The sequence below is a fragment of the Notolepis coatsorum genome (assembly GCF_963971535.1).
Source record: "Notolepis coatsorum genome assembly, chromosome: 6".
Taxonomy (NCBI): Eukaryota; Metazoa; Chordata; class Actinopteri; order Aulopiformes; family Paralepididae; genus Notolepis; species Notolepis coatsorum.
Window position 1 is genome coordinate 97,096,514 of NC_140170.1, and position 26,925 is coordinate 97,123,438.

Here is a 26,925-nt window from a genome sequence, read left to right on the forward strand (position 1 = left end):
ATCTGTTAAATAAAGTTTACATCCATTCATTCTGCTAGCATTGTTACTACACTGCTAGCCACAATGCTATACTGTTATAATGGCATATCCCAATCACGTTAGCACGTAAGCTAACAAAATCTGCGATATTTTTGTGAGACTAAACTCCGCTCTTGGTGGTCAATTGTGTTGATGTTAGTTTTGTTTCATCAACAAATCATCAACAAATGAGGCAGAAGGGCGGCTAAGTGGCGCAGTGGGCAAGGCGCTCGCCACTAGTGCAGGAGATGCTGGGTTCGAGCCCAGCTCTCGGCATTGCTATCAGCTTGGCTGGTCGTTCATACTAACACAATTGGCAGTGTTAGGGGTGGGAAAGCTGGTGGGTGGGTCCTGGTCGTTGTAAACAGCGACTCCTACAGTTCGGTCGGGGCGCCTGCTCAGCGAGGAAAGGATCTAAGGGGGGTAGTGTGATCCTTCCACACGTTACACCCTCTCAGTGAGAGTCCGCGCTGCCAGGTGAAAAGAAGCAGTTGATTGGCTACACATGTGTCGGAGGAAGCATGTGATAGCCTCCACTCTCCCAGACCGACCGTAGGGGGTAGGTGCGCAGCGACCAGGAAGGGGATTGGGAATTGGCATAACGACTAACATTGGGATGGGAGAAAAACGGAGGAAAAAGCAGTGGGAAAAATATGAAAAAATATTTAAAAAAAAACAGTGAATGTGTTTTTCTTGCTGAAAAATAAAATAAAAAATAAAAGCTATGTAGCTAAATGGCTCATGCGAGGTATAAATATGGTGGTTTTCAGAGATTTTGAGCAGGATGTGGAGTGACTCGTTCAACCTTTCTGATTGGTTGAAAATGGCCTTCATGTTTGAACTACATCGCCACCTACTGCTTTGGCATTGTACTACATGCAGGGGTGCAGTCGTAATATCAGAACTGCCTGGACGCCACGTGCACGCGCGCTTCCGTGCATGCACGCACGTGCACGCGCGTACATGTTCCCTCGCGTGCGCACAGAACAGATGATTATTATGCATAAATAGTAGGAAACATGTTTGTATTTAAGCATTACATCACACGCAGGAGTGGTTTGTGACCAATAAACCATGCCTAGGGGTGGTTGTTAGGCCCGAGGCGCAGCCGAGGGTCGTTAGACCCCCCTAGGCATGGTTTATTGGTCACAAATCACGACTGCACGTGGTGTAAAGCTTTTATACAACTGCCAGATTCATCCAACCTTATTTCTATACAATAAACACACATTAATCGAAGATTTATTGAAAAAACCATCCGCCAGAAAAAGTAGTTCCCACAACTCCATGTGGAAGCAGCTTGAAGTGCATCCAACCAAACTAACACATCCAACTGTGTATTATTGGAATGATTGAGAGAAGTTGCCTCATGTGGAAGCAGCTTGAAGTGCATCCAACCAACTAACACATCCAACTGTGTATTATTGGAATGATTGATTGAAAATGTATTAAAACGTTTTCTTTGCCCTATAGGAAAAAAACGTTTTCTTCGCCCTATTTTTTTATTTATTTCTTTTAGCCTAAACTTAACCAGTTGGAAACCAGGGGTACAGTAATAAAATTAGCAATCAACCAATCAATCAATTCAATAGACCATGCTCACTTAAAACAGCGCTGCTTCTCTCTCAGTCTGACTCCCCCGCTGTTGCAGACAGGAGTGTGTGTGTGTGTGTGTGCGTGTGTGTGTGTGTGTGTGTGTGTGTGTCACAGTGTGTGTGTGCGTGTGTGTGTGTACGTGTGTGTGTGTGTGTGTGTGTGTGTGTGTGTGTATGTGTGTGTTTGTGGGTACGCCAGCGTCGGACAGTGTGAGAGAGAACGCTGCAGTCGGAAAGTAGGAAGGAAGAAATTTAAATCAATCAATTAATCTATCAATCAATCCGCGATTTTTCTTTTGTTCTAGATTGAGTCAAGACCCATCAATTACATCATCCAACATTGTTTAAAATACTAACACATTCCCCTTGACAGAATCGCTTGATATTTAGTCGTTTAGTCGCCATTAACATATCCATTTGTAAATATTATTGGCCACCTTCTTGTGATCCGGCGGAGTGATGTGATGTGGGTCGGTTGTGGGCGGGTCCTGGGCCAGCAGCGTGGATTGTTGCCAATAAAGACGTGTAAAATGACTGTTTCAGCCAATCAGAATCGAGAAATTTGCATGCCGTTGTATAAAGGAAATTACTAGTTTTAGTTTCGTTTTTGTAAATATTGCCGTGAAATAGAGAAGCTGAAAAAGGTAGCAGGATGTAGCCTTCAATATATAAAGAAATTATATTGTCAACAGATATGGTTGAAAAACAAACAATGTTTTAAATGTAATTGTAGTTACAATTTCTTTAATTGAATTAACTTAAACTAGAAAAGTAAATACAAACTAAATGAACAATATAACTTAATTTACAGAAGGACAGTTTCCTTCTGAAGCACAACTTAATGCCTCATCCTTCCAGTCGGGACCATTTGTCACATAGTGAGAGGTTCCACAGATCAAGCAAACCCCCACAGGGCTTGTATTTTGGTTTGGCTCTTCTCGTTCTTTGTTATGCTATTGGTATCCTATTATTATGCAAAGTCTAGGTGATAGATAAGTGCCGGTACTTGCCGCACGGCACGACGAGTCCAGTGAAAGTTGTGAACGCATTTTTGTGTGCGCGCGCATCCGTGAGCGTACTTCTGCTCAGAAAACTGCTAGGATGGCGTGGTACTGCGTGGGACCACCACTGCACCACTGACTACATGTATATAGTAGAAGAGACAAAACGACATAACTTAACTCTAACTTGCCTGCCAATACGCAGCATTCTGAAAAGCTAAATGAAATGGCCCCTAGTGTAACCGCAGCCTTAGATGTTTCAAGTTCAAGTTTCTTTATTAGTTGTCATACAGAAGTACAGAATACTTTTATACAAAATGCTTCTTTCTGTTTAGCTCCAGAGACTGTGCTAGGCAAAGATAGATAATAAAATAAGTATAGCAAGTATAAAATTGAAGTCAAGTACGTAGACAAAAATGTTCAGTATATACATATATACATACAATGCTCTATGTAGAGTAGAAGTAACGGAGTTACCATACAATATACTATACAGTGCAAAGCAGAAGTGGGATGAGGTACAATTTAGGTACAATATAATTTACAGTAAGGTGTAATGAGGTATGGGTTGTAGTGCAAATTCTTTACCGATAAATATAAAGTGTGCTTAGGTGTACTAAAGTGGTTAAAGTGGGTGCTGCAGTGAGTTGTATGTTTAAAGTGAGTGTGTGCGTGTGGATGTGTGTGCTGTGAGTGCATTTGATGGTTGTTACATAGTCTTATTGTTCGTTGAGCATCCTGATCATAGATATCTATAGAACACTAGATAGCTTGCCCACGCTGCCGGCCAATGGAGAGCGACGTCACTGAACCGCCGCCATCTTGCTCCAGTTAGCCTTGAGTGAGAGTGAGTGAGCTGCACAGACAAAAATACTCATAACTCGCTGAAATATTGACGGATTTACAAACGGTTTTGTTTATTACAAGCATTATTAACGTGGCTATGATTCAAGCGGTTTGTAAAAAAAAAATCTTTAAAACTTTTTTTTTATAAGTATGCAGTATCATAACTACATCTTTGATGTTTATAGCAAACCAACCCGTTTGTAAATCCGTCAATATTTCAGCGAGTTATGAGTATTTTTGTCTGTGCAGCTCACTCACTCTCACTCAAGGCTAACTGGAGCAAGATGGCGGCGGTTCAGTGACGCTGGTGACTCCTGGCCTGGGGATAGAAGCTTCTTCTGAGTCTCTCTGTGCTTGCCATGAGACTCCGGTATCGCTTGCCTGACCGCATGCACCCCGAGTACTTCGAGAAACGTCCGTACTTTCCGCCAATCAGCGCGCTCTCTGTGGCTGCCACAGGCTTGCCCAGTGAGAGGATTCCCCGGCGCTGCAGCTGGACCCTATTGCAACGGCCTGGGTGGGGCCACGGCTCTGGGGGAAGCGGTCGGTCTAAGGGCGGGGGTTCCACCGCATCCTGTTCACACACGTCCTGTACTGAGTAGACTAGCCTTCTTGAAGTGTAAACGTGGTCGTTTTCAAAGTTATCGATACAGTACATACTCGCATTGACAATCGCTTATCAAATTGTGTTAACGAATAGCCTACTACCGCCTCCTAAATATTTCAGAGATATTTCGTGGTCAGTTGTTTAGTTGATAATAACCTACAAGAAGTTCCTGTTTCAAGACACTTAACTAAACTCGGACGAAAACGGTTACACGGTAGCGCGTTCTGTTGGTAGTTTGTTCCGTGATTAGCTGCATTTTTAAACGTGTAGTGATGATGAAAGACGCTCCTAGCGGCTCGGACAAGACCCCGTCGTTCGAGAAGACGTGGGGCAGCGCCGCCAGCAGCGGGTACTGCAGCGAGGACGAGCCGGACTCAGAGTTCGAGCAGTACTTCACCGCCAGAACCTCGTTCGGTCGCAAACCCAAGACAGAAAAGCAGGTGAGAACCGAGACGCTTGCCGACGTCACACGGCCTACGCCATTGTAGTTTATGAGACGAAGATTTAACATTTGTTTGATTCAAATGCTCGCTTACCTGTATCATGTGTTTGTTTTTATCTCGCCTACTGTCTGATTTGAGATGTTTTCTACATAGATTTGAGTCAGATTTATTTTCTCCCGAGAAAACTGTGAGTTGTCAGAAGCAGTGAGTTGTCGGTGAACTTCATGGAAGTTGCCATGTATACAATATGGCGCAATGCCACGTAGCTCGTCATTACCCTTTCTTTGGATTCATTACCAAAGCAAATAATTAAATACATAATTATAGTAGGCTACAGACAGTATGTAGGTTTTTCATATTTTACATGGTTATTTATATATTATTACATGGTAATACACACTCATGCACACACAGAAAATAAAGCAGTCATACTGAGAACCCACAAATAAGTAGGCAAATGACGCACACATGCTACTCAAGTTTCCCTACAGATATTCTTCTTCCCAGCTGTCATATCAACAGTCATCATAGACTTAGTGTTCCCACTCAAAACAAACCTTTCATGATGAATGTGCTAGAGATGACCCATGCAGTGTTTTGAGTGAAACACTGTGCAAGGGGATTATCAATTTTCCTAATGTCATCCAGTGTTATTTATTTTTTTATTTTTCTGGCAATAAGTTGCATTATTTCCTGTCAAACCTGTAATGCGTCAGTTCATTCTAAAATGAAACCATTGTTTTACGACACAGACTCACTCAACACAATCATGTTGTTGGTATCACTTCTGTTTTGTTGACATGCAGATAACATACAGCAGGTGTTTAATAAGTACTTTTTATTTCTAAAGCACATTTAAAACAACTGTATTGCACCAAAGTGCTGTACATATAAATGGCACTATAATAAAACAGAGTAAAAACAAATGTGACGATACTGAAAAATACACAACATAAAACAGGGTAGGTGTGAGATCAGACTATCCAGGCGGAAACAAGAGCCCAGTTTAAAATTTATTTGGAAACAAATAATAAGACCTTAAAATCGATCCTGTACTGGACTGGGAGCTAGTGAAGGGAAGCTAAAACTGGGGCGCTGTGGTCTCTCTAGTGGTGAGAGTGCTGTCTCTTTTTTTGTGACTACTACTACTATTCTATTACCATATTATGGAGCCTGAGTTGGCTCTTGTCTAATTGTCATATCGACTAGTTAACAGCAGGACATTAACCTCGGTGGTCTCTCAATCCCCTCTGGGATTCCTGTTATTGATTATGCACAGTTTGACATTGATTTGTCTGCTGCTAGGGCTACATTAAGGCCTGCACTGTGGCTGCACTTGTTTGTTTTTTATTTGACAATCCAACATTCAAAAATGTATAATGGCCTCTCGTGTTTAATAAAACAAATATATATTATTATAATTTCTTTTTTCTTTTATTTGAAAGGAATTGTATACTCAAGGAATGTCCTCCTCAATGACACCCTCCTCCTCCCTGTCCATTTGTTGGGTGCTTTTTGACATGTTGTAGGCGTCTGTGCACTAGATGTGTACTAGAGTCGTAATGCTGATGTTGGCAACATCCAGAGGTAGGCTATTTGTGGATATTGATCCACCAGGAAAGGATGCCCCTGGTCCTTAGCTTCAACATGAAGACTAGTTGATCCAGGGGAAATGAACTTGCACCCGGAAGTGGAACATCTTCCATTTGAGACACAGGAAGAGCCAACAGAGGCCAACTGTGCATGGCTGACAGATGACTGGGAGTGTGTGAGTGATGATGAGTCTGTAAAACAGAGGAAGGCTTTGTCTCTTTCCACTTAGCAAAGAGGGTGGGGCAAGTCTGAGTCTTGGGGGGCTATTTTTACATGAACACAGAGTTTCGGAATGCAGCCCAAAGCTGTTGCTCGCAGACATGGCAAGCAGAAGCAGCTGCTAGCTACACATGGCGCCACCCTCCAGATTGAGAGATAGGAGGAGTTGAAGAACAGGATTGGCTAGAGCTGACATCATCGTGTTTCTGCTCACAGGCTACGTTGGCAGGAAGTCGGGAGAGTCTGATGCAACTGGTGCTAACTTTATGAAAGGCAAAGTCGAACTTAACATTAACAAGTCATAGTTGGGATGACTGTGATGATCCACAATATTGTTACATCCAGATTTAATATTTTTCTCCAAACCACAAACAAGTTAAAAAAAAATGAAGTATTAGGTTACATTTTAATCAATATGAGATCTACATATTGATCTAATGCTCTCACGTGATAACCAGACTGATCTACAGTACTACTGCTCTCACGTGATAACCAGACTGATCTACAGTACTACTCTCACATGATAACCAGACTGATCTACAGTACAGTACACTGACTCGATTCTTGTGGATTTTGTGACTCTAGGAACTAGGGCTGCTTGATGATGTCAAAAATCATAATCACGATTATTTTGATTGATCTTAATAAAGCTTACTTTTTCAGTATGCTATGAAGAGCTTCATTACCATTATATAGGCCGACCCCCTATAAACCGTCCTCCACACATACCACTAATGAAAGCTCATCTCACCACTGAGGGTCACCCATTCCACATTCATTTTTATGGACTTCCTGGTTGCAATCAATATTCTCAAATATCTGCACTCCTGTAAATCATTTTTATTCCGTCATCAGTATGAAATGACATGGGTTTTCTGCAAACTGATAGATAAGAAACAACATGTTTGAATTTGAGATTCAAATTGAATTTGCGATATTGAATTTGAGATTCATGCAGCTGACCTCATTGAAGGCTCGATGCTGCCACCTGGTGGTGTACACTAATACCAAAGCATCTCATTTTCTCCCAATTGATTTTCCAATTCAAACCAACTGCAGATACACCCTACTCCCTCAAACTGTAAATGAGTGAATGGATTCAATTAATACTTCCAAGAGAGGCAGAAGCGGAGAAAGCTTTTAAATTGACCAAACTTGGGTCTTTTATTAACGCCAAAATAATACTTACAAATGTAACTCTGAACAGGTCTTTCCCTGACCAGTGCAATCCACAAACTGAAACAAAACCTTGAAGCGAACCCCCCCCCCCCCCCCCCCCCCCCCCCCCTCTCTTGTCTAACAAACCAGCTGACTGCTAGTTGACGAGATACTCTGTCGGCTCTCTCACAAAACATGCCTGAAACGTGAACCCGTGTTACCTCTGTGTCTAGGATGAACAGGTCGCATCATGGGCGAAGCAGGAGCTGACGGCTGTAGACATTCAGCAGAAGGTGAAGGAGTACAACGCTCAGATCAACAGCAATCTGTTTATGAACATGGTGAGTGTTGACATACACCCCCCCCCCCCCCCTCAGGGCTGGGCGGATTTGACGGAATTTAGCTTTCCAGTGCAAGTTACTGTGCTTATCTTGTAATACAATTGTCATGGTGCTATTTCATTTCAAACGGTCCATTTTATTTAATCTTTTAATACTGCTGCAAGGATTTGTTAAATTAACTTAAGAATATGCAGTACTATGTATATATTTTACAATATGTATATATAGTGGTCGTGGATGATGGCATAATAAAAATCCATACCTTTGCATGGATTCATGATGGTATATCTTGATATTCAGTACATTTCCCAGCCCTCCCAATGAAACATGTGCTCTTTATTAATAAATACATTTGAATGTAAGGAGGATTATAATTTATTTGATTCAATTCCATGTTCTTATCCCCCCCCCCACCCCACCCACAGAACAAAGATGGCTCCTACACTGGGTTCATAAAGGTCCAGTTCAAACTGGTACGTCCCGTGTCCGTCCCCCCGCCGAAGAAGGGGGGCGCGGCGGGACACGATGGCGGGAAGAGGACGGGGGGAGTGAAGCGCCGTACCTCCTTCTACCTGCCCAAGGATACGTCCAAACACCTGCACATCAGCTCCCGCACCTCTGCCAGGGAGGTCATCGAGGCTCTGCTGAAGAAGTTCACCGTGGTTGATAATCCTGGCAAGTTTGCCCTGTTTGAGCGCAGCGAGCGGCACGAACAAGGTAAGCTTCTGATATACATTTTTTTATTTTATTTTTAGCCTGACCCGAAGGGCTGGCCTACAATTGCCATGTCCCCTAACTGACCGAGTGTAGTGTAGGTCTAGGCTTGCCTAGCCTTGTTTCATTTTCCAGTCCCGTCATGGGCAAAGATTTATTTGAATTATTATTAGTGATGCTGGTATGTATTGGATGTCGGTCCAATACCAGAACTAGGTTATCGATATCATCGAATTTGTCTGATACCGAGAAACATGTACCGTGGCTAGAAATCAAAGTAAAGTGACTTGATTTTAACACACAGAAGCATATTTGATCTCTTTCAATTGGGAAAAAAATATTTTATACAGTATCTCAATACGTATCCCAAACCGATTGTCTGAGCGCAATGCAGCGGTGCTTGGTAATACTGTAGGTTGAGACTAGTTTAGTACTCCGAATCTGTATAGGCAGTGAAGAAGTGGTATCGGTGCAGCCATAATTATTATTGTATTGTGATTTAGTACAATGCTTCTAAATTAATCTCGTCTTCCTCAGTTTACCTGCGTAAGCTGCCTGATGACGAGCGTCCGCTCCACCTGCGCCTGTGTGCCGGTCCCAGTGAGAAAGTCGTCAGCCTGGTGATCAAGGAGAATGAAACTGGAGAAGTCAACGTGAGTGATGACTTGAATGTGAGAGCCATATTCACAAAGTGGGAGGACTGACCTTGAGTCGGCTACGGCCCGTTTGTGTGATTCAAGGTTGAGAGCCTGTGTTTCTGGTCACTGGCCTCGGATCAGCACTCCTGTGGGGAGCTCTGTGAATATGACCTATGAATAATAATAATACACTTTATTTGTATAGCACCTTTCATATAAGAATTGCAGCCCAAAGTTCTTCACAGCAGTGATGTAGACATAAAAATAGACATAGGCATAAAATGTTCTATGCCAATTTCATGCTAATAATTTGTAAAGATTAGATTCAAATGTATTGTCATTATACAGCACAACAAAAAGAGGTTTGGCATCCAACCAGAGTGAAAATGTAACAGTAAAGTGCAATAGTAAAATACAATGTACCAGTGATTTAAATTGGGTACAAAATATACAAATTAGTACTACCGAGTGTAGTGCTAATCAGATGTATGTACAGAGTTATAATATAATATGTAGAGTGATACAGGTATAAAGACAGTATGGTAGTTAGTCATACTGGCCAGCAGCATAACTAGTAAGAGTAGGTAAGGGATATGTACAGATCTACAGATATGTAAAATGATTATGGGCAGGTATGTAGACAGATGTGGATATATATATATATACGGTAAAAATAAATATATATATGGTAATACAGCATTATGGTACATGCCATTATACAGAGTTATATGAGTTATATGCAGGTGTATAAGTAGGTATATTTATAAGTACAATATCCTAATCAAGAGTATTGGCTCATTGTACTTGCATTTAATGTACTTACTCGACACATCTCTCTTCTCAGTGGCACGCCTTCTCTAAGCCGGAGTTGAAGAACTTCATGCGTATCCTGCAGCGCGAGGAGGAGGAGCACGTCAAGCAAATAGTGCAGCGCTACGCCCTGGCTCGCACCAGACTCCAGGGGGCGGTTGCAGGTTCTACGCCCGGCTGAGGGGACTCGGCGCCCCCGGGGGATAACGAACGTGCACCTCTTGGCCGCCAAACTCGTCTGAAGACGGGGTCCGGTCATCCTTGCATCCGACGATTCCCAGGGAAAACAACTCAACACCTCCCTTGAAAGAGGAGAGCAAAGGAGAGAATGTGAGGGCGCGAGACAAGACGAGCGAGAGCTCAGCGCGAACGTGCGTGTGAAAGAGTGTGAAAGATGAGAAGTGCCTTTACACCTGACGAGCGTCTGTTGTGCCTTTTGAGAGAATGAGAGATGATCGCATGTGAGACTGTGGCCGATAGGACGCTGGTTTTGTCCAGTACGGTCCTTGACTTATTGGGTGCCATTTGACTATCCTACATACCTCAGCCTCGTCACTTTATAGAGGATGCCAGTGATTGTTTTTGCCATTTTAAATAAGAAATGTAAACCTTTTAGAATATGGTAGGGCTGTGACCGATATTTATTTGAAGGTATACCTGTACAAATCCACACAAAGTACTGCCATCAACCATTTATATATGAATCAAATTTATATAAGAAATTGCACATTGCAGGGGGTATTATAAATACCTGGAAATGGTGATAATGGAACATTTTGAATAAAAGCCACATTTTGCTACCAAAAAATGGCAATTCAGTGTAATTTGAATTGTAAAAAAATAATCCAATGGTATAGAGTAGCTATACCATTTAAGAATAATAATAAGAAATAAGAAATAAACTGATATATTGGCCATACCATCCAGCCCCATCATAAAACACTTTGGAATAATCTAACTGACCAAATCACTATGGCTGCTGAAATCAAATGATTTTCTTCAGTGTGGACCAAACTGAATAGATTGATTGCAAATAAAAAAAATAAAGTGATGTAGTTCTTCATCGCTTTTTGTAACCAGCCAAAAACCAGCTCTTACATTACAAATGGATGTTTCACAGGCTGCTTACCAGGTTCTTGGTTGAACTCCGTCGGTTTCTTGGCAAATAACATGAAAGTGGCCCCATGCTCCTCAGTGACTGGCACCCCCCTTTTCTCACTAGTACCAGGGGCTGGAAATGCCTTTCATAGCATTAAGTTATGACAGTGAGACACCGTTTAAGTACTCATTTAAAGGTTTGGATATGGGTGAAATAAAATGGACCCATGAAAATACTTGTTGACTAACTCAAGGTGTCTCCTATCTCGGCATTTCCCAGATACCAGTAGCTAAATGACTGCTACAAGGTATTTAGATTATCATTGGACCCAGGCCCACAGTTGCTCACTTGTTTCCTACACCCCCACATTGTGATGGGTGCAATTCTTCCTTTTTTTACTGTCCCTTTTGTATGAGTATGACTAACGTATGGATATTGGTACTGAATTGTGAATGTGATGGCTATTAAGTCACTTTGGTTGACTGTGGTATCTTTTATGAAACTTGATACACGTTTGACTGGAAGCTGTTGCAAATGATTCATTCCTTATTTGTTTATGTTTTGTGTTTTTTTTATGTGTTTTTCTTAATCTTCATGTTCATTTCAGTGTCTCTGATTGTCCACAAGAATGCATCTTAACAAAGCTGTACTGTTTATTAAATACTTCTTTAAATGTAACCATTAACAGCTCTTGTGTGTGTGGCTAATTATTTGTGTGTTTGGTATGAACTGCCAAAATGACATGTGCTTTCAAATTGAGTAGCAACAGTTACAGATTTAGTAGGAAGCATTGGCTGTTTACTACAACGTTGAAATAGCTGAATGACCATTATCTGACAGATCTCTTTGAAGGTCAGCTGACCAATCATCGCCTGGAGCAGAGCGTCAGTGTAACGTTACGTAGCTGGTAGCTGCTGGTCATAACATTTAGCTATATGTGTTGCTTTTGTTAGCTCGTTGGGATAAAGAACGAGGAGTTTAACATTCCGTAAGAAGATACATCTTGAGAAGAGAGACCCAATTCAGGAGGATTGTTCTCGTAGGTAGAAGACAAATATGACACTACTACCGGTTTTACTGACAAACCTTGGGCTTCGGCGGCTAACACAGCTAGCTAGTCTGCCTGACTTAATATACCAGAAGCTAACATCTGACATGATACTGTAAACTGTATGTTCATCTGGCTCGGTAATGATAACAGACCGAGACTAGCTAACATTAGCTTTAAAGTGGTCGTGCTTGTAGGTTTCTGGTCACATAAAATAACGAAGGTTGTCCATCTTCACGGATCACGTTATTAGCTCGCTAGCACTGTAACTGATGATAAACCATTAGGCCAAGGGACCGTCAGCCAGTTCTCCTGTTGGCCCAGTTAGCTTGCTGGTTGGTTAGCCAGGCAGGAGGCTGCTGGCCTACTGGGCAAGATAAACGTGATGTTAGCCAAACTCAATGTTGACAGTCACCCAACTTAACTGTCATAACTGTCGGCTACTTTACACACGTATCGTTTTCAATGTGCATGATGCCATGTATCTGCAGGGAGGGGTTTACCTTCTGCTACTCCAGATGATCTCAGCCTGCGTCAACTAACACTAACAGGCAAACACTCCACCAACCGGTGACAGATTGCTTGATGATGTGTTTTCTCTTTTGTGTAATTGTGTTTTTCAGATACAAACATATGACAGAGTGTCTGGCCACTTCACTAACAATAAACCTCCGTCTTTTGCGTAACCGGTGACTACTATGACCCATCGTTGAAGATGGGAGGAAGTGGATCCAAAGCCAAGGGGGCCTCCTGGCCCTTTTCAGGCTCTGGAGCTGCAGTGGATTCCGTCAGCAGCGAGGGCAGCGAGCAGCAGTCTGTGGCTCGACCCAAAGGCTCGAGAAATGCAACACCGTTCGTTTTCACCAGAAGGAGGTAACTTAAAAGTTATTTTATAATATAAGCCACTGAACTCACTATGAATTGAAAATGGAGGACCCTGATGTAAACAAGACAAACGTCTTTCTCTGGTCTGAATCCCCTTAACAATTGTGTGTATTGAGCCGTACTGTATTGTACCCATTCTGCAATCTGTTAAATAAAGTATTCATTCATTCATTCATTCATTCATTCATTCATTCATTCATTCATTCATTCATTCATTCATTCATTCAATTATTATCCTCTTTTCTTATATTCCCAAACTAACCAGCAGTTTTGTGTTGCTAGTTCTCTGTATTATGACGAGGATGGGGATCTCGCCCATGAATTCTACGAAGAGACAGTGGTGACGAAAAATGGCAGGAAGAAGTCCAAGCTGAAGAGGATTCAGAAGAATCTCATTCCTCAGGTGAGTGATGAAATCACGTGACACTCTCTCGTCCACTGCTGACAGGTAGAGCTGTGAATTGGCAAATAATCTGGTGTTATAGTTCATATGATACATTCACGATTCTCAATATATTGTGATACTATAAATACTACAATATATTGCGTTGTCCAAATTTGAGACTCGTAGCAAATATCAGACCTGCCAACCTGTACACATTTTGCACACTAGGTACACAATTTGACATCAAAGTATGCTTGTGTGCTTTGTCACTCGTAAAAGCTGGTCACTCCTTGTGAGTTTGACCAATCACAGTTAAGGCCTCTACATGCTACAGCAACTGCGAAGCAACTGCAACACAACATCGACAACGCAACAGTTGTCCCTGCGGGACCAATATTATTCTATGACAGCCCCGCCCCCATTCGCTAACCAACCAATCACTGCTACGCAACATCAATGTAACGGTTGTTCAGATTAGATTTTGGGGAGACAGTGTAGACTCTACATCAATGAGCGTCTAGCCTGGCAAAAGAAGAAAGAGGAGTTTGACCAATCACAGAGCAGGATTCGTTCCTCTTGCTTTGACCCACAACATTATCCCTCATTCCCCCAACTCACTCTGGCTGGCTGGTTCCTCAAGTGAGCAATAGACTGGGATGATAATGTTAGCCAAACGTATCGTTATGTTACTTAAAACAGTTTATATTGTCAAGTGAGGACATACAAAGGTAAACTGACCAATAAGCCAAAAGTAACATTGACATAAATTATGTATTTGCAAGCTACCTTGCTTGTCAGTCAATTAAGTTGGCAAAGTAAGTTATATTGTCTGTGTGTCGCAGATGGTTAAATGTTACTTTTAATTGTATTCATAATATCAATTATTGCAGCAAAGGAACAGATCACGACACCCTCGGCTAAAAGAAAAAGCATTTACACTAGAACATATTTAGCCATCTATTAGATTTCTAGTATAGAGTTGTTATAACATAACTGTAAAACTGATTTAGCCTAAACCTTTGGTTCTCAAACCTTTTCATGTCAAGGACCCCCAAATTAATATATAATAGGCCATGGGCCCCCATTTGATCAGATTTTATCCCTGGGACGCCCATATGATATGATATGATTTAATCTAGAATTCCATGGTGTCTGTACTGTAGTAGGGCTGTGGATACAATCTTCTATCATGATATGGGAAATCTCATATCTCGATGACAATACATTTTCATATTTCGATATAGTACGTTTTCTGTAAGTTTATACTGTATGATACAGGGTGTCATGTCTTGACCATTTCACATGGGCTTACCCATTCATGTTTTCACAACAGCTGATAATTGCACTTTAAACTTTACAGGTAAGGTGACGGGCATTAACATTTTTAAACGTACAAACTATTATATATTTCCACGGCTGATTTCAGTAGTACTAGGTAGGTACAGTATGTGAAATTAAAATAATGAAGCATTTGCAAGCTAACAATACCTATTGGGTTTAAATGAGTTATTCACCCACAATAGTTTGTAGGATTAGCAATTCTATGTTCAAATGGCCCTGGACTTGGAGAACTAAGTGGAAAGAAAACATCTCTCACATCAGCATCTCTTTCTACCGTAGCTTTCACTTATCTTGTGCAAAACCAATTAATTGATTTCAGAGTAGGTGTGATGAATTGGCAATAATCCACTTGGATGCAACCAAATAATACCACGGCTTGAGTCGAGTGAAAACGGATGTCTGGAAAGCTTTTAAAGGCAAAAGTAAATAAAAACACAAGGTACAACTGAAGGCGAAACATGGGCTCCTCCTCCAATGGTTCACGAAACAGATTGATGCATTTTTATTCAATAAAAACACGATGCAGGTGCTGATAATGCTCTGTGCGTTTTCGTGAAAAGTCGAGATGTTTGTATTGCTGCGCGGTGAGATGACTCACAAAAACACATGTGAGAAGTTCCACAGGTTTTGGTGATGGAGGTATTTGTTTGGTCAGAGGAATACCCTGGAGAGAGCACAAGGCAATGCCCTAGTGGTTTTTCCTTTTCCCTTGAGAGAATGAGCTGTCATCCTTTCCCCGTCTGAGGTGTCATTCTACCCATGCCACACCCACTGCCTGGTCGGATATCATTCTCTCTCCAGTTTCTTATTGTGGATATTCAGAATGTGAAACTCTGAGGCGGCTGGGTGGCGCAGCGGACATTGCGCTCGTCACCAATGCAAGAGACTCCGGTCTCGAATCCGGGTGTCAGCATTGCCTCCGGTTTGGGCCAGCCGTCATACTAACTCAATTGGCAGAGTTAGAGGGTGGAAGTCGATGGGTGGGGATTTGGACGTTGTGGACAGCGACTCCTACAGGTCGGTTGGGGGACGCCTGCACAGCAGAGACAGGAAGTAGCGGGGGTAGTGTGAGCCTCCCATGCGTTACACCTCGCCACTGAGAGTCCACGCTGGCAGGTGAAAAGATGTGACAGGCTGCCTCCTTGTGTACCGGAGGGGACACGTGATGCAAGGCTTCTATCCTCCCTACAACCGACCAGTGGGGGGGCATAGTCTAGCAACGTTCAAGACAGGGGAGGGGAGAATTGGAAACGTGAAATTGGGATGGGAGAAAAATAGAAAATAAGGAGAAAAAGTGGATACATTTTTTTTGAAACTCTTATTGCCAAAGTCAGGTGATAAATACAGCGTTGATCTTTGTAAAATCATTACAATTGTAATAACACGCTAGCGAGAACAAAGCCACCTTGTCAACCGCAGTCTGGTAATGGGCTGTATAGTAGGCTATTTTCCAGATCTCTGCCCATTCCCTTTTTAGAATGTCCCTTGGCTTAAATCATGAATGAATGACGACAAATGGAGACACTCTAATAACATAGCAGCAGGGTCATCGAACATTGCAATAGGCAGAACAGTTTAATAATTTTCTTGTTCTGATTCAGTTAGTTAGTGAATGTGAGCGGGACTGAGAGAGATGGGGATGCAGGACTGCATGTGTGTGTGAGTCCTAGAACTCTTCGGTGTGAGGAAGGGAGACATGTGTTTGTGTGTGTCTGTTGTTGAATGGAAGAGGTAATGTGTCTGTTGTTGAATGGAAGAGGTAATGTGTCTGTTTGTGAATAGAAGAGGTAGTGTGTCTGTTATTGAATATAATAGGTAATGTGTCTGTTGGTGAATAGAAGAGGTAATGTGTCTGTTTAATATAAGAGGTAATGTGTCTGTTGTTGAATGGAAGAGGTAATGTGTCTGTTGAATAGAAGAGGTAATGTGTCTGTTGTTGGATGGAAGAGGTAGTGTCTGTTGTTGGATGGAAGAGGTAGTGTCTGTTGTTGGATGGAAGAGGTAGTGTGTCTGTTGTTGGATGGAAGAGGTAGTGTGTCTGTTGTTGGATGGAAGAGGTAGTGTATGTTGTTGGATGGAAGAGGTCGTGTGTCTGTTGTTGGATGGAAGAGGTAGTGTGTCTGTTGTTGGATGGAAGAGGTAGTGTGTCTGTTATTGGATGGAAGAGGTAGTGTGTATTGTCTGTTGTTGGATGGAAGAGGTAGTGTGTCTGTTGTTGGATGGAAGAGGTAATGTGTCTTGTTGGATAGAAGAGGTAGTGTGTCTGTTGTTGGATGGAAGAGGTAGTGTCTTTGTTGTGAAGGATCAGATTAAACCGAATATATATATTTATTTATGGATATATATTTAATAGTATTTGTATATCGTTTGATATCCCTTGTATATTCCTTGTACATATACACTGAATATCCCTTTATTCTACTACAGCCCATAATAGTTCATTCTCTTATTGGACAAAAGGACCAGGCGCCAGGGACAAGCCCCTGGCGTTCAAGTTCAAAGGTACCGACGAGACATGCCCTTACTAGCCCCAGCTCCGCGCAGGAATACGGCTACCGAAAGCAGAGCGGCACTACTTGTCCACCGTGCATATAAATATGGCGCAAGAAATGTAGAATTCCTCTTAGTCCTTTACCCTTCTACCCAACTAAGTAACAAGACGTGAAGCCTTCGTGCGAATTAATAGCTGAATTGCCAGAGTTTGGCACCGTATTTCTATTAAGTAATAATAGTCTATTATGTATGGTGCATCGTTCGGTTAGAGTTCTAAAGTGAGCAGCACCCCCATCGTTTCCTCGCGTTATCTAGAGTCTTAACCAGGTTGGGCAGACCACGCGTGGTGCTTTCATCCGAGGAGTTCTGGGCGAGGACGAGTGGACCTGCACATTGGATTACCTACCCCGACGACTGCTGAGCCTTATACGGCATGGAATATCTATTTGCTTTGGTGCTTTGATTTGTGGAGCGGATAATCGCCAACACCGGTGAGTGTTGGATTTACCCCGAGAGGAGCCAAGGTGAGACGGCGCTCAGACCAGACTGAGGTCGCCTCGCTTCTTCTTCGTTGTGGACCTAAAGCGACAGCTACAGCTATCGTCTACAAGAGAGCCCAAGTGTATTCATCTGCGGATCAAGGTTCTACGGGCACTGTGTTCTGTACCTGGACTCTCCCTAGAAATCGTTGACCAGACGGGATACAGCCGACGGCTCTCCTACCCCCCCTACTGGCTTACAACCGGCGGGACCCCTGCAGTATATTATCCAGCTATAATCATTAAGTGACCATAGATATAATCCCCTAAGAGCCAGGTTGTATACTTGCTTCCTGTGTAACCAGAGATTGGACATTCAGTGTTGATTTGCCTACGAGTACTCATTTGCCTTACAAGAGCATTCAATTCAAATCATAAATGTAATAAGTAACTATTATATGTACCCTTTGCTATATATTAAATATTTGACTTATACCTTTGTGTGGACCTGATTTCATATGTGGGAAAGTGTTCATCATACTTATATATCGTGTACTGTATGGCCAGTAATTAAAGTACATAAAGCGGTAGTGGTTTAATGATACCATACTTATCAATACAGTCAGGGAATTGTACCCCTCAGTTACAGTCTTGTTGGATGGAAGAGGTAGTGTCTTCACTGTCTTGTTGGATGGAAGAGGTAGTGTGTCTGTTGTTGGATGGAAGAGGTAGTGTGTCTGTTGTTGGATGGAAGAGGTAGTGTGTCTGTTGTTGGATGGAAGAGGTAGTGTCTGTTGTTGGATGGAAGAGGTAGTGTCTGTTGTTGAATGGAAGAGGTAGTGTGCCTGTTGTTGGATGGAAGAGGTACAGTAGGAGGGGATTACAGGACGGCTCGCTTGTGTTTGTAAATTATTGAGGTTATTCTAAAAATATATAGACTAAATAAAGGTCTGACATTTTTCACAATGACCCCACAGTTTCCCCAAAATAAAATGCATAAAATGTTGGCAAATTACATTGCAAAAATTACATTTTTGGCAATAATAACAAAATCCCGGTGGGTCTCCCTAGTAATAATAATAATAAACTTTATTTGTATATCACCTTTCATACAAGAATTGCAGCTCAAAGTGCTTCACAGCAGAAAAAGACAGGCACAAAATGAGCACATAAAGTGCAGACATAATGGACCAAGGCAGCTCCCCTGTGGAACGCCGTGTCATGTTTCTCAGAAGAATGATCTCCAAGCCTGACGTAATATTTTCTCCCTTTTGATATATGTTCTGAACCAGTTCAATACATAGTCAGAAAGACCAACTGACTTTTCTAGACGATTTATTAGGATATCATTGTCGATCGTGTCAAACGCTGCGCTTATATCTAATAGGACGAGAATTGAGACTTAATTTGCATCCGAGTTTATTCTGAGGTCACTAATTATTTGAGTAAGAGCAGTTTCAGTGCTGTGGTGCATTCTGAAGCCTGATTGAAATTCCTCCATGATGTTGTTTTCTTTGAGAAAGGAGTTTATTTGTATTGAGAACATTTTTAAGTAGGGCTGTCAATGAATATTCTATATTCAAATTAATAATCGACTTGTTAAAAAAAAAAATATATATATATAGATTGTGGGCGTGGGCCTGAATTCGCTGCATGACGGATAGGAGACAGGAGACGTCATTGAACTGAATACAACAACAACCGCGACCACCATCCCTCAGGGTAAAACGTTATTGAATAGAGAAAGAAGCATCATACAGGTCCCTAATGGTAAATACTATTTCCTGTTTCATGCCAAGGAAAATATATCAATTCATGTTTATCACGCCTTATTTGGAGGTGTGTTGCTGTGTATGAATGTCCGTTCTATATGCCGTAAACTACCATAAATTTGATCTCAGAGAGACAGCCCCTTCTCAGGGGGCTTTCCCACTAGGCATCCGGGGCCGAATCCGAGCACGATTTCCCCAAAAGTAGTGTAATGAGAACGCTATGTTTCGTCCCCGGGGACGGATAATCGGCACCACTTGAAAATGTGGTTTGGGGAGCGAATCAGCGCCCCCGGTGACGGAACGATTGCAAATGTGCAAACAACTATACCAAAACACGGAAGAGGCTTGCTGTAACAAGTGCTTCTGCCCTGAATAGAGTTGTATTCATACTTAAATTTTTCAAATATTATTTAGGTCAGTTTGGGATTGTGAGAGTCTGTAAAACCTGCTCCAACGAGGGAAGCTGTGTTTCAATTCAGCCGAGCGCTTAACGTCTCTCTCTGTCAGTCAAGAGGGCACTCGCAAATATCACTGTCAACCTGCTGCCCACCTCTCCGATACTGACTGGATAACAGGGCTAGCATATTTGTCTTGCATATTTGCTAAAATGAATGGAACTAGAATGGTCACTAGAAGGTGAAAACACAACCATCCTGTCGCTCAATGATAAAATACAAGCGTTCACTAGGAAACGCTGGAGTAGAAATGGGCCGGATTTCCAGAGCTTAATGAATTTATGGAGGAAAATGAACTGAGTGTGAACACTGAAGATGTCTATAACAACTCTCCTCCAAGCCCTTCTTGGACGGATTAAAAAGTATTTCCCAGAGGAAATCAAGCAGACAGTGTTTCATTCCAAGCATGCATATGGAAACATATGGGCTCCCACGCGCACGCCCGTATTCCGATCCGTGCAATAATATTCACAGGGGTATGTCTCGTCATGCGAAACAAATTCTCAATGCATTGTCCCCGCGGCGAAATTAATTGAGGGGCGGATTTGCGGTGATGGAGAAATATTGCCAAGTAGTTTTCACATACAAGGAATTTGCTTTTGTCGTTTTTGGTGCGACATAATCAAGAGTCAGACAGATAATCCAATAAAGAGGTGGAGTAAAATAAAATGAAATATGAACTAAGATAAGTACAATAGAATATAATATAACTATGAAATCAAATCTAGACCAGGGCCCTCATTTATCAACGTGGCGTACGCACAGATATGTGCGTAACCCGTGCGTACGATCATTTCTAAGCAAAGTGTGGGATTTATCAATTTGAACTTGTGCTTGACTTTGTGCGTATATTTAAGCACAGGTCGGACCATGCTTAGCTGGCGCCCGTTGGTAGAATATATTATTACAACAAGGAAATAAGCTTCTGTGCATTAGTTTCAACACTGGCATGTTCTGTATGAACCGTAATTCATTATAGTTCATTGTAAAATAGCAACAGTAGTGTAATTATGGTCAAAACCCTATAAATAGCATTTGGAATAATAGGTCTTTATCTCCGAATGAATGCAGCATGGTTTATATAGCGTTATCGGAATATACGGGGTGTACTGACTGACTGCGCTCCGCGTAACTCAACTTGTTATTATTTTGCGCACAGACCGCAGAAACACAGGAACGTTTTGATTATATTTAAAAGGCTTTACATTAAACGAAACAAGTGGAATTTCGAAGCTGTAAGCAGAATACAAGTCATATGAACACCCACAATATAGTGTTCTTCCCCTTCCTACTGTATAAGAAAGAATAAAAAATGCATTGCAATGAGACCAGGGTGTATGTGTATTACAAAACCCTTGCAATAATGTGTCTTAAATGAATGAAAAGCATACATGCTCTGGACACAGAGCATATATCGTGTGGGTGATATGACTTGTATTATGCTTACAGAATTCCACATATTTAGTTTTACAATGTCAAAGCCTTTTAATATAAATCAAAACGTTTCCGTATTTCTGCAATCTATGCGCAAATTTAATAAGGAGTTGAGGTAGATACACACTCGGAACGTATTACATGCTGGTATGCTGATAGACTCAGAGTAAACTATTATATGAATATGATATGATATAAGGTATACACTGGTCCGTCGCATACACTGGTATGCGCAAGTTACTGTTGCATAATGTAGGCTATGGCTGCTATTATATGTAATTCATATAGGCTACCTAATAGTATATGATTTTTAGAGGCATCTATTTTGTTGTCGGTATTATTAGGCTAATACCGACAACAACAGGGGGGGACCCTGATGTAAACAAGACAAACGTCTTTCTCTGGTCTGCATCCCCTTAACAATTGTGTGTATTGAGCCGTACTGTATTGTACCCATTCTGCAATCTGTTAAATAAAGTTTTCATTCATTCAAAATGGATGCCTCTAAAAATCATATTATAGCCAATCGAACACAACTAATAAAGGCATTCATATTACAGCATGGTTATAATGACACACACATGATTAATTGAAAATGGGGGACCCTGATGTAAACAAGACGAAAGTCTTTCTCTGGTCTGCATCCCCTTAACAATTGTATGTATTGAGCTGTACTGTACTGTACCCATTCTGCAATCTGTTAATAAACTTTTCAATCAATCAATCAAACCACCAACGCCAAACAGTGGTCAACGAACGGTCTTTATTAGTATTTTGAGCTGTCCAGGCAGAATTGCAGCAATGGTCTTAGGGAGCCGTTGATATCTGACATCACCGTTTACAAGTCAGCCTTTTATTTATCCCATAACACGCGTTGTTGTGTCTTCTTGGTTCGGCAGCGCCTCAGTGAACAATCTCCCGTGAAGTTTCTCAGAGTTCCGCTCGGGTCAGTCCATTATTTCACATCCCATGGGGGGTGTTTCATCACTTTCATGACCATATATGGATAATCATGCACGAGCCTTGACGGTAGAACAAAGAGGTATTTATTAACATGGAGGAGCGTAGGACCTGTGTACGCATGGTTGATGAATCCAGTTTTTTTTGTGCGTGCACACATTCTAAATTCTGTGCTTACGTATGAAAATAGAATACTTTCTAAGAAAAATTGATAAATGAGGGCCCAGGGCTGGACAACTGTAAATTATTTGTGAATTCGCCCCACATGTTTCAACCACCTCCTATAATAGTGGGGGTCGTGGCTCTCTGACACCGTTATTTCGGGGGTCGCGGCCTGAAAACTTTGGGAATCCCTGGCTTAGTAGACAGTGGCACGAGCTCCACTGCATAAGACCCGCGACAATATCAGAATGTTGAACTTGGAGTTTTGAATACAATTCTGCATGCAAAAAAAAAGTTCTGCACGCGCGTTCCATGGTGGCGGAATGCGCATACCGTTGCACAGTACGTACACAGCACTTCGGTACACAGCACGTACTGAACCAAAGGTCCAGTGCTGAAACTGTTCAGTACGGATACGTGTACCGTTACACCCCTACTAGACGCAGAGAAGACATTCGAAAGGGTGGAATGGAAATACCTTTTCTACACTCTAAATAAATTCGGCTTTGGCTCCAAATTCACTACTTGGATACCACTTTTGTATTCATCCCCTAAAGCCTCAGTCAGGACTAATGACACACAATCCAGTTGGTTTCCCCTACAGCGGTTAACACGTCAAGGTTGTCCTTTAAGTCCTTTATTATTTGCTCTTGCCATAGAACCCCTTGCAATAGCACTCCGCCATAACCCTCTCATCAAAGGTATAGTTAGATACGGCCATGAACATAAGGTATCGTTGTATGCAGACGATTTATTGTTGTATACATCTGATCTCTCTTTCTGTCCCCGCTGCCCTTATCACTATCTAATCCTTTGGTCGCTTATCAGGGTATAAATTTAACCCTAACAAGAGCGAACTGATGCCACTTAATATAGCCACAAAAAAGTCCCCTTTACATAATCTGCCATTTAGGATTGCCCATGATAGCTTAATTTATCTTGGGGTGCATGTTACGGACAAATTCAACAAACTCTTTCAGGCCAACTTTGCCCTTTTAACCCGTACTAAGGATGATTTCTAATGCTGGTCTATACTACACCTCTCACTAGCCGCAATAATTAACTCTGTTAAGATGAACACCATCCCAAGATTTTTGTATCTCTTTCAGTGCCTACCTATTTTTCTCCCCAATGCATCTTTTATGAAAATTGATGGACTGATTTTGTCTTTTATATGGGATGGAAAGCCTCCCAGGATAAGAAAGCAGCTCTTACAGAGGCCTAAATCCGATTTCAGGTTCTACTACTGGGCTGCTAACTTTAGGACCGTTCACTATTGGCTGCAGTGTGGAGGGATGTCCTCACCTCCAGTTTGCCTGGAGATGGAGGCAGCCTCGTCCGTACCGGCATCACTATCCTCTCTCGCCCACGCCACTAGTTTAGGCCCTTATGTCTCCTTTCCAAAAAATGTATGTGTCAAATCATCAAGATTTGGAACCAATCTAGACGCCACTTCGGCTTTCAGACAACCTCTTTTGCTGCTCCAGTGGCCTCAAATCCGGCTTTCCCCTCATCTATGATTGATTGCGCTTTCTCAACATGGACTAGTCTCTGTATTAGAAGATTTAAAGATCTCTATATCGATAATACCTTTGCTACGTTCTAACAACTTATCAGTTAAGTATGGTCTCCCCAGAAGTCACTTCTTTAGGTTTTTACAGATCCAGAGTTATGTCCGCAGTTTAGATACCCGGTTCCCCACACTTCCTGGTGAAACACAACTCGACACTTTTCTTACCCCTCTTCCCACTCTAAAGGGCTCCCTGTCGATAATCTATAGGCACTGGGCAGCTATGCTCATTACAGTCCACCTCCTTAAACATTATTAAGTCCTCATGGGAGGAGGAATTGGGGGATGAGATATCTGACGACATGTGGAAAAATGCACTCAAAAAGGTTCACACCTCTTCTCATCTGTGCTCGCATGGTCTCATCATCCACCGAGCTCACTGGACCCCAATGAGATTATCCAGAATTTACAAAAATGTGAAACCTAATTGTCCGTGATGTAATCAGTCCCCAGCAAACCATGTGCACATGTTTTGGAGTTGTCCATCCCTAGTTGACTTTTGGAAAAATATCTTCGACACACTCTCTGAAATATGTAGTTTGACTGCGTTATTTGGTGTTTCCTCGCCCGTATTACAACTGACAAAGACTAATAAAGAGGTTTTGGCTTTTGTTACTTTGTTAGCGAGACGGTTAATCTTACTTCATTGGAAATCCTTCATACCCCCTTCTCATGCCCTTTGGATTAAATCTATTCTTAATTGTATTAAACTAGAAAAAAATTAGACACACACTCAGAGGGTCTACAGACAAGTTTTACTCTGTGGGCTTTCTTCTTTTCCTGTGAGAGGATCCACCTCCCCGTAGCCCCAGACTGATATTTATTTACCCACATAATATCCGTGGTACATTCTTCACTCCTTCCTCCCCTTTAAACTTTCTCCCTTGATGCACCTGCCAATGCAAGTGGCTCGGTATGAGCATGACATCTCAAATTGATACCAGAGTTGGTTGACCTATGAATCACTGTATTCACTTTAAAAAATGTATTTCCTTATTTGTATGTCTATTTAATTTTTTTTATATTTTCTTTCCAAAAATGTTTGTCCTGTCACTTCGTTTTGATGTCTGTCGTCCTTGGTATTCTGTTCTGTGTTCCTAATGGATAACTTTCAAGTACATATCGTTTGTAAATGTTGGTCGTGCTGAAAATTCAATACAAATATATTAAAAAAAAAAGAAAAGTCTTCTGATGAGTAATGTTGTTTTCCCAATTAATGTGGGCGTCATTCTTTTCAGGGACTCGTGAAGCTCGACCATCCCTGCATTCACGTGGATTTCCCCATCATCCTCTGTGAGGTGTGAAGAGTTCCAATGGACCTGTGTACCGCGACGGACGCCAGTCATCTTGGGTTCCACTCCATCTTGGGTTCCACTCTGAGTGCTCTTCTGAGAAGATGGGAAGGAATACGTCTTGTTCCGATATGGAGCTGTCTGCTCGAGACTGAAGCTTGGAGCCTTTGAGAGAGCGAGCGAGAGAGAGCGCGAGAGAAACCTGGACTTGTGGAGCTGAACTGTCTTGGATACGAGATTGAAAGATGGTTAAAAGCCGTTTCACACCAATACAATGCAACTAATGTGGTGCAAAAAATGTGAATACATTTGGATCAGAAGATGACCTGTTGACTACAGTCCTGCAGAACTTCACAAAAATTAAGATGGTTGAGACACCCCAATCCCCCCCCCCCCCCCCCCCCCCCCCAATGCACGAAAGCTTCACAGCCCGTGTGTAAAGAAGTCACAGAGATTACACAGAGTTGGGTTTTATTTTTCTCGCCATGTGAGGCTTCCGCATGGATAAAACGTCTTTGATGTGAAAAGGCTTTAACAGTTTTGCCTTCTGTGACATGTAGGAAAGACTGTTAGCATTTGTGTGCGTGTGTGTGTGTGTATATATATGTGTGGATGTAGGCATATTTGAGCGTGTGTGAGGGAGATGAAGGATGTAGTAGGTCTAGAGTGAGGAAGGCTTGTGAAATCCATTGTGTGTATATATATATTTATATATATATAAATATATATATATATGAAGTTCTTGTAATATATTATCTTGTATAAGTCTGTGTCTTGTCGTTGGAGGCCAGACCTGCACTAGTGAGCTTATGATGTAAATAATTTCTGATTTGGAAATACTTGAATAAATGCTTTACTGTGCTAAATGTCTTCAGTCCAAAAATGTTTTCTCAAGACTTTTGAATCAGAAGATCTTGACCCTAACATTATCTGTCCACACCCAGTATGTATGTATGTATGTATGTGTATATGGCTTGTTGTTGTATATAAGGTATGTAAGGCTTCGTCTTAAAAGGGATAGTTCTGATTTTGTGGAACCCTAGCCCTATTCCCTACTTAATCAGAATCAGAAAGGTCTTTATTGCCAAGTAGTTTTCACATACAAGGAATTAGCTTTGGACGTTATCGGTGCGACATTAGCGGATAGACGGATAATACAATAAAGAGGTGGAGTAAAATGAAATATGAGCTAAGTTAAGCACAATAGAATAATATAATTATTAAATAAAATATAGGCCAGGGCTGTACAACTAAATAAAGAGGTTGAATAAAATTATATGGGATATAAACTAAATTAAATATAGCACAATAGAATATAGTACAATTATAAGTACAAATAAAATAGGAATAGGCCAGAGCTGTACAACTGGGCAGATGTGGTCAATTATATATACTAATTATAATGAAGTAACAATACAGTGGGAAAGTATATAGTCCAGTAGGGGCATGTTAATGTAACACAGTGGGGGGGGGGGGGGGGGGGGGGGGTTGTCAGTGACGGTCCCGAGCCTTGTTGATGAGGCTCACTGCAGAGGGGAAGAAACTTCTTGTGGCGTGAGGTTTTGGC

At 41.7% G+C, this 26,925-nt stretch overlaps 2 protein-coding genes across 5 annotated transcripts in view; both read left to right on the forward strand.

The window, feature by feature from the left end:
* LOC311230927 (ras association domain-containing protein 1-like) overlaps window positions 1-11,767 on the forward strand; it is a 27,465-nt gene extending 15,698 nt beyond the window's left edge. Inside the window, exons 1-5 of one of the 2 annotated variants that reach the window (XM_084317373.1) lie at window positions 4,049-4,507; window positions 7,714-7,821; window positions 8,247-8,538; window positions 9,073-9,188; window positions 10,018-11,767. In XM_084317373.1, coding sequence (XP_084173499.1) covers window positions 4,340-4,507; window positions 7,714-7,821; window positions 8,247-8,538; window positions 9,073-9,188; window positions 10,018-10,164 — 831 coding nt within the window. In that variant the 5' untranslated portion in view covers window positions 4,049-4,339 and the 3' untranslated portion in view covers window positions 10,165-11,767. Of the gene's footprint in view, window positions 1-4,048; window positions 4,508-7,713; window positions 7,822-8,246; window positions 8,539-9,072; window positions 9,189-10,017 lie in introns of those variants that run through there. The other variant, XM_084317372.1, reaches the window with a different exon arrangement.
* tusc2a (tumor suppressor 2, mitochondrial calcium regulator a) lies at window positions 10,188-25,746 on the forward strand. 3 transcript variants are annotated; one of them, XM_084317374.1, is made up of 4 exons: window positions 10,188-10,313; window positions 12,754-13,003; window positions 13,298-13,418; window positions 25,305-25,746. In XM_084317374.1, the coding sequence occupies exons 2-4, from the start codon at window positions 12,846-12,848 to the stop codon at window positions 25,368-25,370; spliced, it is 345 nt and encodes a 114-aa protein (XP_084173500.1). In that variant the 5' UTR covers window positions 10,188-10,313; window positions 12,754-12,845; the 3' UTR covers window positions 25,371-25,746. The 3 variants fall into 3 exon arrangements, with proteins under 3 accessions (XP_084173500.1, XP_084173502.1, XP_084173501.1); XM_084317376.1 differs by lacking the exon at window positions 10,188-10,313 and adding an exon at window positions 11,985-12,121; XM_084317375.1 differs by lacking the exon at window positions 10,188-10,313 and adding an exon at window positions 11,993-12,125.
* Window positions 25,747-26,925: the final 1,179 nt, after the last annotated feature.